General features: G+C 41.6%; 1 protein-coding gene across 1 annotated transcript; it reads left to right on the top strand.

The window, feature by feature from the left end:
• Positions 1-5062: 5062 nt before the first annotated feature.
• dand5 (DAN domain family, member 5) lies at positions 5063-7792 on the top strand. The gene is made up of 2 exons (XM_036136611.1): positions 5063-5530; positions 7182-7792. Exons 1-2 carry the CDS (start codon positions 5063-5065, stop codon positions 7479-7481), a joined length of 768 nt encoding a protein of 255 aa, XP_035992504.1. The 3' UTR covers positions 7482-7792.
• The last annotated feature ends 3988 nt before the right edge of the window (positions 7793-11780 follow it).

Genomic DNA, 11780 nt, shown 5'->3' with positions numbered 1-11780 from the left:
GTATACACACTCACTGGCCACTTTATTAGGTGCACCTGTCCAAATGCTCATTAACACTTAATTTCTAAGCAGCCAATCACATGGCAGCAACTCAGTGCATTTAGGCATGTAGACATGGTCAAGAGAATCTCCTGCAGTTCAAACCTAGCATCAGTATGGGGAAGAAAGGTGATTTGAGTGACTTTGAACGTGGCATGATTGTTGGTGCCAGAAGGGCTGTTCTGAGTATTTCAGAAACTGCTAATCTACTGGGATTTTCATGCACAACCATCTTTAGGGTTTACAGAGAATGGTCCGAAAAAGAAAAAACATCCAGTGAGCGGCAGTTCTGTGGGCGGAAATGCCTTGTTGATGCCAGAGGTCAGAGGAGAATGGCCAGACTGGTTCGAGCTGATAGAAGGGCAACAGTGACTCAAATAACCACCCGTTACAACCAAGGTGGGCAGAAGAGCATCTCTGAACGCACAGTACGTCGAACTTTGAGGCAGATGGGCTACAGCAGCAGAAGACCACATCGGGTGCCACTCCTTTCAGCTAAGAACAGGAAACTGAGGCTACAATTTGCACAAGCTCGTCGAAATTGGACAATAGAAGATCGGAAAAACGTTGCCTGGTCTGATGAGTCTCGATTTCTGCTGCGACAGTCGGATGGTAGGGTCAGAATTTGGCGTCTACAACATGAAAGCATGGATCCATCCTGCCTTGTATCAACGGTTCAGGCTGGTGGTGGTGGTGTCATGGTGTGGGGAATATTTTCTTGGCACTCTTTGGGCCCCTTGGTACCAATTGAGCATCGTTGCAACGCCACAGCCTACCTGAGTATTGTTGCTGACCATGTCCATCCCTTTATGACCACAATGTACCCAACCCATGATGGCTACTTTCAGCAGGATAATGCACCATGTCATAAAGCTGGAATCATCTCAGACTGGTTTCTTGAACATGACAATGAGTTCGCTGTACTCAAATGGCCTCCACAGTCACCAGATCTCAATCCAATAGAGCATCTTTGGGATGTGGTGGAACGGGAGATTCGCATCATGGATGTGCAGCCGACAAATCTGCGGCAACTGTGTGATGCCATCATGTCAATATGGACCAAACTCCCTGAGGAATGCTTCCAGCACCTTGTTGAATCTATGCCACGAAGAATTGAGGCAGTTCTGAAGGCAAAAGGGGGTCCAACCCGTTACTAGCATGGGGTACCTAATAAAGTGGCCGGTGAGTGTATATATATATATATATATATATATATATATATATATATATATATATATATCTTTTTACTTTCAACCTTGCCACCTGTGCTCCATACGTGCAAAGAGCGAGAAGAGAGGGATGAACTGCCACAGCTGCCGTCTCTCTCCCTACTGGGATCTTCATTTGTTTGCTATGTTTCTTATGCTCTAGGTTTTACTGGTTTGCTAAGGCCCCTTTCACACAGAAATAAGATTAGTTGTGTCTGCAAGGACATTTTGTGCGTCCACATGGATCCGGTGTTTTGGGAGACCACAAACGATCATTTTTGAAACCGGGTCAGTGTTTAGGTGGATGATCAGATTCCCTGTCAAACATTGTTTGTTTGCATCGGCACAAAATCAAAAATCAAAAATAAATCTGTTTTGATCAGACCACTGCAGCTATAACCAGATGTTTACAGTTTCCCCAACACGGCTTGTAGCAAGCTGAAAATAAGATTTATTATCTTTCACTAACGCCTTTCTTTTTACCTCTCTTTAATAAGGGCCAGATTTATGTAGCTCCCACCCTAATCGTTGTCCTGTTGTTGTCAGACTCTTCCTACTGTAGATCTCTGCCGCTCCTTCTGAATTACCAAGGGCCTCTTGGCTGTTTCCCTGATTAATGGTCTATGAGTCTTGGTATTTTTGCAGCTATGAAATATTCTTTTTTTTTTGTTTGAAAGATGAACTTGAAAACATTAGCCACTGCATTCGAACCTGCTGTAAACGTCTCCACAACTTGTTCTGTGTCTGCTGTGATCTGTTGTCTTCATGATGCTGTTTATTCACTAATGTGTTTTAACAAACCTCCACAGAACAGCAGCCTTTATAGGGAAACTGAATTACACACAGAAGGAATCTGGATTGTAATCAGTTGTAAGAAAATAAATGGCCTGACTACAGATGCATGCCACACTTTTCAGATTTTTATCCATCCATCCATCCATCATCTTCCGCTTATCTGAGATCGGTTGCAGGAGCAACAGATCCACTGGGCATCCTCAGAGAAATACAGTCACCCCAGTGAGCTCTGGGTCATCCCCGGGGACATCCTCCCAGATTTTTATGACTTTTATTTGCAAAGAACATTATTAAACGTCTTTTCCACAGTTCCTGAACGTTTGTAAACCTCAAAGTAATTTTTGATCAAAGGAAACGGGAAAGCACAGTAGACACGGCAGGGAACGGCGCTCCTCTTCCTGCAGCGTCCGTATATGAGAATGTCAAAGCCTCCTTTCATCATAAAACTGTCAGCCAATCCTCCAGCGTGTGATCACGTCACGGATGACGGAGCACAGTGAGGTCTAATGATGGGATGTCAGCGGAGAGGCTGAGGAGCCGCTGCTTGTGGGAATAAATGCACAGGACACGGCTTGTTTGCACAAGGAACATAAACTCATTATGGCTTTACAATTAAAGGTAACAGGAACACCTGCCAAACGAGCTGCATTGTTTAGCAGCAGTCATCCGGTCCAAGTAGTTTTAGGCTCCCAGCATTCACAGAGTAAACAGATTTTTTTTTGTTTTTACTGCTTCGTGGTCAGGGACGCATTATTTCAACTTATTCAACATATGACACAACCTTTGATTTCTATTCCTCACAAATGTTTTACGGTATGTTTTATTTCGTTTTTTGATTATTAAATCGTTGACAACACAGTATAATAATCCATATTTTCTGTTAATTCATTACAATAGATCTCAAAAGTATACACACACCCCTGTTACGATTTTAACACAATTTCTACCTTTAATTAGAGGTGGGTAGTAACTAGTTACATTTACTCAGTTCCATTTACTTGAGTAACTTTTTGACCAAAGTGTACTTCTAGGAGTAGTTTTATTACACTGTACTTCTTACTTTTACTTGAGTAAATGTTATGCAGAGGTATCGCTACTCTGACTTGAGTAACATTTCTGGCTACTATCCACTGTTAGTAACTTCACCGAATACAGAACAAACTTGTTTCAACCCAAATGCATCAGAGACACATCTACGGTTTATATTAAGGGGGGACTTCTTGTTTGTACACAAGCTTTGTTGTTTTAATGGTATTTTAATTTTTTTAATTAGGGGGGTGGTGGCCTAGTGGTTAGAGCACAGAGGTTCTGAGTTCAACTCTCACAAGCTGCCATTCTGGGTCCCTGAGCAAGACCCTTAACCCCTGATTGCTCCCCAGGCGCCGCACAGTGGCAGCCCACTGCTCCCATGGGGATGGATTAAGATGCAGAAGTGAATTTCTCCATTGTGAGATCAATAAAGTTTAATTATTATCATTATTTTCATCTGCTGAGTACATTGAGCCTTTTCCAGGTCAAGTAACCGCAGTAAACAGTGGATATTATCATTGTCAGTACTTTGCACTGTTCTAACTATCTGCACATACATTACCTGCTTGGTTTCATCAGTTTTATGTTGAAAAACATTGTTTAGAAAAGTGGTTCTTCTGTCTGAATTTGTTACTTTGTAATTGCTTTTGTTTGTAAAAAATGTTGGTCGTTAAGAGAGCATAATTTATTTTGACCAATTACATAATTTCTAATATGAAATCAATTGTTATAAAAATTGACTCAGTACTTGAGTAGCCTTCTTACCAAACTCTGTTTTACTCTTGAGTAATTTCTTGGTTGGGTACTTTTAACTTTGACTTGAGTAAAAATATGTTGAAGTAGTGCTAATCTTACTTGAGGCAAATTCCTGGCTACTCTACCCACCTCTGCCTTTAATGTGACATTTGGCCGGTAAAATTCAGCTGAAAAACATACATATCTGTTTGATAAATGGTAAATAGGTACAGTCCATTTACCATTTAGATCTGTTTAGTGCAAAAACAATAGAATGAACTCTTTTGAGTTCATGCCAGACATGTATTATTGGTAAATTTAAAAGAATGTTTGGATATGTCAGCAACACCTTCATATTTACCCGTTTTCATTGTTTAACTGAAGGCTAAGCTGGCAGCTTTAAAGAGGTCGCAGGGATCTCATTTTATACATGCTTGGTGGCACAGTGAAGAGAGTCATCATGAAACGGAGCAAATATGGGGACCACAGACGGTACAAACAGAACGCTTCTCCAAAACTGATTACACGACAAACTTGGGCTTTTTGTTGACGGGAAGGCAACCGTAAGCAGCTCCAAATGCCAGTCAGTCAGTGTTGAAGCTAAAGAGGGATTTGATCTTTAAACATCCCAGCGAGTCGAGCACGCATCCAGATCAACAGGAGAATGGCTTCACCAGAAGAGTGAGAAGGTTCTGAAAAAGGCGGATTCATCCCGACCTTAAAGTGACAGAACATCTGTAAGGCGGTGTACATTTTTAATTATTCACCTTAAATGACCAGGTCAGGTAGCATATGAGTCTCCCATGGGAATGAAGCTGCTCTGTTGGCTTTGAAGTTTCTGAAGTGCTGCTGCTCTGTTTCTCTGGTCTGAATCCCTAACCCTAACTAAAATAACCTGAAGCAGCAGGTCCAGCCGAACAAAAGTCAGCGGGGTCATTTTGGGTCTCAATCCCCGTTCAGATGTTTTTTTATGATCGGCGTTGTCTTGACACTTACCTTAAAACAGAGGGCCAGGAGCTGTGAGCCTGGTGCGACGTCTGATCCGCTGTGGGAACTGCGACACCTTGCTTGCGTTGAAAAGCAGGTGAGAACTGGCAGCCGCCTACATAAGCAGGCTCCCTCCACCGCAACGACAAAGCACTGACAGCAAGGCTGCCGTTCGGAGCCTTGGACCATCATCCGCAAAAAATTCATCTACTGAAATTTAGCTTTGTTTGCTCAACAGTATTTATATTTTTAGATCTTCTTCTCAGACTATGGCTTTCCTCCTCAGCCTGATCCTTCTGTCCACCTGGGCAGCTTCAGCTCTCATGCTTCCCTATAACTCTCTGCCGAGAGAGTCCAGTGATGAATTGGAATCATCGGGCGGCGAAGCTGACCGAGCTGTGCAGGGAGTAGTCAAGGTGGTCCAGCTGGACCCTGGGAACCTGGTCCACTCGGGGTTCTTCAGGAGAGGACTGGCTCACAGGGGGCCTCCTTTCCACACCTCCAGACTGCCTTTCCCTGCCTTCCTGTCTCGGGGGCGTCCAGGCCCTGCCGCAGCCCCCAAGGACGCCGTCAGTCCGCTACGCCACCTGCGCCCCAAAAGACCCACGGAGACAGATGTGAGGAAGAAGCAAGGGCTGCTGATGTGGCAGAGGGTCATGGATAAAGGAGGGAAGGTGTCGCTGCCTGTTAACTTGAAGGACACCAAGCAGACGTGCGCGGCGGTGCCTTTTACTCAGGTGAGAAACGGAGATGTTTTTTTTTTTTTAAAAACGCTTTAAATTATCTTTGTTTTTTCATTAAAAGTTAGCCCACATTTTAATGATTTATAGAATGTCTCCAAAAAGTTTCTTAATTTCAGTCATTTTAATCAATACGTTGAAACTCAGATTCACGCTCAGGGAGCGATTTATCTCAAGACTTTAAATCTCCTGGTTGCGATGACTCTGGCTTCCAGCTTAGGAAAGCCTAAAATTCAGTATCTCAGAAAATGTTGCCAAAGAGCCACAACAAAAGTTTTTTAATATAACAACAGTTAGGGCAAGCCACGAAAACCCCCTGCTGAAGAAGTTGGCTGTTCTCGCTGCATTAAACGGTGCTCGTTTTGTTTTCACCAGCAAACTGTTTTCCCCTGATGAAGCTAGATAATGACAGAAAAAATGACCAACATGCCGACAAGCGTTACATAACATGGAGAGTGTTGATGGGTGACGAAGTCCAATTAGATCCTGTTGTTCTCCCGTTTAAAGCAGAAGGAGTTTGAAAAACAGCTGATCAACAGTAATCTTCAGCTTTAGATGTGAAAAAAAATGCAACAATTATCATCCAGGATTACCTCTCAGCAGCAGCGCTAAAGAAAATGTTCTTTTTTAAAGAAAAAATGACTTTTAGTTATGTCTGGGACATGTTTCAGTTGACTGAAACACTCTGAATCCCAGGCTTATCCCTACAACACCCCGCTGCCTCTACCTCTGAAGCTTAAGTCAGGGTTAGTTCAAATATTCCACTAAATGGCACACTCCTCCAGGAAGCACTAATTTGTATTAAATTAACAGATATCATTTAACATACCCGTTATTATAAATCTTGCTGCATAAATCATTTTTATGCTTATTGAGAAAAAAACAGAAACACAATTTTAGGCATATTGACAATAAAATCACTTTTAATGTACTATTTGTACGTTTATTTTTAGCTGATAAACTTACAAAAATAAGTTTGGTATACAGTTCTCCCAATTTAATGACAGCATGGCTCTTCAATTATAATTTGGAGTATACTGGAGAGTGATCTGAGTGTGAATTTATTAATGTTAAAACTCTATCTACTTACTGCAATTATTTTTCAGAGTACTTACAGCCGTAAATTACAGAATATTTCCTATTTTTGTTCTTACGAAAACACGTTTCAGAAAGAGCAACACTGCTTTATCTTTTCCTTTTCTTTTACTGGTTGAGATGGAAAACACTGGAATCCATTAAACCACACGTTCTTAAAGCTGCTGGCAGGGTGAAATTAGTTTAAGCAAAGAAATATTTCCTCCGTGCCATTTTTCATAACTCTGCGTTTGATGTGCTGCTTCTTTCCTGCTGCTGCACCCTACAAACATATACTATATTAGCTAATAAATGTGTATTTAAACATTTACATCTAAGATGTTTGGCTGAAAATGTTGTTTAATTCTTTAAATTGAAACAAAAAAAACTATTTTGATGATATTCAAAATGACTAAAATGATAAAAACTAGTATTACTGGTTCTTTATGCAACTAAAAACATGTTGACAATGTCCACATTCAGTAAGTGTCCCATTTTATTTTATCAATGTGTGTTTTAGTCATAAAGCTGCAGCTGTGTTTGTCACAAACTCAACCCTCTCTGTCCTTCCCAGCATGTGACGGCAGATGGATGCCAAACAGTGACGGTGCACAACAAGCTGTGCTTCGGCCAGTGCAGCTCCCTCTTTGTCCCATCCGAGGGGGAGTTCGCCGATCTGAGCCCCGGAACGGGGGCCTTCCGCCGACGGGCCCCCTGCTCCCGCTGTGCCCCTTTCAAAGCTCAGACTGTCACCGTGCCCCTGCGCTGCGGAGCCCGGGTCCAGGAGAAGAGAGTGATGGTGGTGGAGGAGTGCAAGTGTGAGACGGGCCGCGAGGAGAGAGGCGCCGAGGCCGCTGCTCACACACACCTGTAACCGTGTCCCAGCTGCCACATGGAAAAGACGCTGACGATTCATAACGCCGCTCCTCAAATCGATTGGGAGTGACGTCCTGTGACGTTTCCGCTCACATTCGTACGCCCCTGTGTTTTGTTCTTTAGATTTGCACAAGTCTGAATGTCTTATTCAGAGTAAAATATTCTGGTGGACAATCCCACCAAGGACGGTTGACAAATGATCTGCTTTGGTCATGCAGTTGTTGTGTTACAACCAATCAAGCTGGTCAACCCAGGCATGGGCCAGTATGAGGTTCTGACGGTATGATAACCTTGAGTAGAAATACAAGGTTGTGTCGACACAAAGATTTATATCATTTTAAAAACATTTTTTTTATATAGAAAAGGAAAATTTCTGCTAATATTTCTAATCTGTTTTTAATTAAAGGATACAGTACAGCTGCAGCAACTTTGAAAGTAATCAATGATTTTATAGAGGCTGTGGACAGCATCGTGCGGCCTTTTTCATTGACCTCTGCAAGGTTTTGGACACTGACTGACTGAACATTTTATCAAAATTTATCTTTCAGACAGAAATCACTCTGTAGAAACTGAAGGTTCTCCAGGGTTCACTTCCTGGACTGTTTTTATCCCTTTCAATGTCTCGACTATCTTGACTGAGACGTACCAATCGGCAATTTTTCAAATTGGATCATTTTAACCTTGTTCACACTGCAAAAACAGACCTTAAAATAAGTAAAATTTTCTTAAAATTTGGGTTTTTGTCCTTGATTTGAGCAGGTGAATAAGATGATCTGTCAATGGAATTAGTATTTTGACCCCTAAAATAAGATAATTAGACACCCTGCACTTGAAATAAGATGATGGAGATAAGTTTTTCCTATTTTAAGTGCAAAAATCTTATTCCATTGGCAGATCATCTTATTTACCTGCTGAAATCAAGGAAAGACACACTAATTTTAAGAAAATCTAACTTATTTTTAGTTCAGTTTTTGCAGTGCAGCAGACTTTGTGTCATTCCGAGGTTCATTTAAATACTAGATTTTTGCTAACACAAAACCGAAGCCTGTGAATCTTCCATCTGTCACAACCCTTCATGTTGCAGATATTGAAACTTAAGAATCTTGATTAATAATCGTCCTTAAAATCTCACGCGTTTGCCTGTTAAAATAACTGAAGTTAAAACTTGTGAGGCAAAATAAGCTAGTTTGGTTTTTTTTCTTTTTCTTCACCCGACCACAGAAATGTAATTTCTCTGAATGCCAATTTAAAGTGATTAAAGTCTCCCAGTCTACTACAGAGCACTGGGACTAATCACAAACTACAACACTCACAAACGTCATGATATGTTTTTACTGTGGATGATCTGCTGTGTTGATACTTCAAACCACTGGGTCATCCTGATTTTTTTCTTGGCCATTTGCTTGTGCTCTTGTTTGATTGGACCTATGGTTATACTCGTCTTAAGGTCAGGGTTTTTCCTGACCTCTGATGTTGTGTAAAATCTGTATGTGTGTCTCGAATTTTGTTGCTGCCTTCACCTGTTGTCATTTTGGCCAGGATACTGTTGTAAATTAGATTCTAAATATAACATTGAGAGGAAACAATAATAAATGGAATAAAAGTAATATAAAAATCCGTGTAGTTGTATTACTGTTTATTCTTACATAAACTATTGTCATTATTTTGAATACATTGTCTCAAGTAAAAATATACAATAGGCACCACTATATTTAGTTGTACTTTTTATAAGTTCTTATTGTTTAGAAATTCTACCTTTTAGCCATTCTGCTATTAATAAAGTAACAGTTACAAGCTGATATTAGCTGGTTAAAGTTAGAGTCAGCAATTTTTCTGGAAGTTTCCCCAAGTCCCTTTTTGAATAACTGCGCATGTGCGAGACCGTCTTACCTGCTCTTCCGCTCTTCAGGGGGATTGTGTGAGAAAAAAATCTCCCAAATGCAAACGGCTAACACCGAAGCTAACCGCTAAGCTAACTGTATACATAAAAACTAAAAGAGCGCATGGCCAGCCAGCAAGCGGAAACCAGGATGTAACAGGTATGCACACTGATGTTACATGAGCTCGTCAGAATAGTGTGCATGTACGACAACCAATAGGTGATACTCCTGGAACTTGAGGGACAGAGGGGGGTGAGGGCAGGACCAAATCTCTGGCCAATCCCTGCCAGAGATTTTACAGGCCTGCAGCTCCCACAGAGGTCTAATTTTCTTAACCTCCTTTTTCTGAACACATAATGTATTTACTACTTTCAGGATGGAAGGACGATTTTACCCAGTATTACAAAAAGTGTTTCTGAACAGGATTTCAGCTTTAATCAGTCAGGCTCTCTGTAGTAGCTTTCTTCAGGCATCTGACCCACAGCGTGCAGCAGCAGGCTGGGGAGGGGCAGGACCAGGTTATTATGTGAGCCATACAGCTGGTGAGAACTCTCGCTTCCAACATTTTCTGTATCATCGCTTTAAAAGGACTATAAACCGTGAGAGCGTTTGCCGATTTTGCACACAACTTTCTAAAATCTCGGTATACAGTTAAGTGAAGAAATATACGTATTTGTGGAATATTCTTTCCTTCAAGTAAGCTTTCTAATTTAAATTTTTTTAAACGTTTTTCTTCCGACAAAAACTAATAAACTTTTGGAGCCAGAGTTTTAGTTAAATCTAAAGATTAGGGTTATGGCAAAGAGGCCTATCAACCCCAAAGATTTGTGGCCCATTACCAAATCATCAAATACCTGGGGAAAAATGGCATAAAGCTGGTTAGCTATTATAAGAAGGGATTGATTGCTGATACCAGTAAATATTTCTTCATTGATTTTAAAGAAGGAAACTTTTAAACGTGATGTTTTTTTCCCCCTACATTCATACTCGTTTTACATTGTTTTGTTATCTTTTGAGAGATCCCTGTCTTTCCTATCAGAAACGAGCTACTTGGTTGAATGAACACAATTTTAAACCAAGATGGTTTACAAATACATTTGGACTTAACTGGACCTGTGGCTGTTTCACACTGCACTGCAACGGTGTGTTTAGGTTCATCAAAAAGTGAAATAATGTGATGTGTAATGATGTCATTAAAACGTCCTCTTCATCCACTTACTTCCTGCTTGGCCTTCCTAATTGGTGTCCTCCCACTGCTGTTAGCTTTACAAGTGCAATTTATTTTGCATGCGAGTGAAAACACAAAGAGCATTTGTTGTTTCTGCCTCCCCCCCCCTCCCGCTTCACTCCCATATTCAAGCATTCAAGTGTCAGCTCCTATATTTTATTAAAAAGCCATGTTCCGCCGACGTTTTGCGCATAGCACTTACATCTGAAAGCACCAGACTGGAGAGCAAAGGAGCTATTGAGCACGGGTACTTAGCGGTAAGCAAACATAATTGTTTCAGCATGGACTGCTGAATTATGTATAGGCGCCACCTATTCTCATGCCCGATGTCTTTTCAGAGTGGTTGTGGGAATTTGAACATCCTTCACCACAGATGCATTTGAGCAGGCACGCATGTGTGATTATATGTGTGTATGAGCTTTTTTTTTTTTTTCTAGTTAAGGTCCCATAAAACCTATTATTCATTTATATCCTGGCACCTGGGTCGGGTAAAGTGAACTCATCCCACACATCCCGACATACATTCCCAGAGGAGCATAAAGAAGGAGGCTCTTTACGTCGCCTTGGCACGCTGTCAAGATGGCTGCTTTGGATGGCCATTTGCATTCACGTGGGTTTTCTGAGAAAGTGAAAGCATTCAGTGCGCTACAGGGGGGGGGGGGGGCTCGCATTGACTCCTGTAGATTCCATTAGCATGTGATTACCAGCTCGCGTTGATGGCTATATTTTCCAAGATTGATGGGGCAAATATTTGCCCAGGTCTTAACGGCGAAGAATTAGAGGCCTCTTTTAATCAGGCACTTGTATTTCTTCTAAACAAGCGGAGGGATGAGGGGTTGGAAGGATTTTCTTCCCCCTGAGGTCTCATTTCTCACAGTGGCAGAGCTGTGAGAAATGCGCCAGTAATGGAGAACTGAATTAGCAATCCCCCTCTAGCCTGTTTGTCTGCAATGATGCTATTAAAGGGACAATGGTGAGTTCATTGCTGATGTGATTTTTATTTTTTTACATTTTTTGGGGGGTGGGGTGAGTGGGGTGGCACGAGGGTCATTGCAGAGGAAGCAAAAGGAAGTTGCAGGAGGAGGAAGGATGGTTGCAGATTGAACAAACAAGGTGCACAAGAGAGCGCGCCACTTAGCGAGACAGATGTTAGCCCCCTTCACATTGTGGGGATCCGGCCGAGTGCTCC

This window comes from Fundulus heteroclitus, chromosome 5 (genome assembly GCF_011125445.2).
Source record: "Fundulus heteroclitus isolate FHET01 chromosome 5, MU-UCD_Fhet_4.1, whole genome shotgun sequence".
Classification (NCBI taxonomy): domain Eukaryota; kingdom Metazoa; phylum Chordata; class Actinopteri; order Cyprinodontiformes; family Fundulidae; genus Fundulus; species Fundulus heteroclitus.
This window is presented reverse-complemented; position numbering and strand designations above follow the sequence as displayed.

Bases quoted from the DNA above. Each gene is read 5' to 3' on its own strand.
- dand5 (XM_036136611.1), top strand. From the start codon at position 5,063: ATGGCTTTCCTCCTCAGCCTGATCCTTCTGTCCACCTGGGCAGCTTCA. The intron at 5,531-7,181 runs GTGAGAAACGGA...TGTCCTTCCCAG, and splicing joins CGGCGGTGCCTTTTACTCAG to CATGTGACGGCAGATGGATG.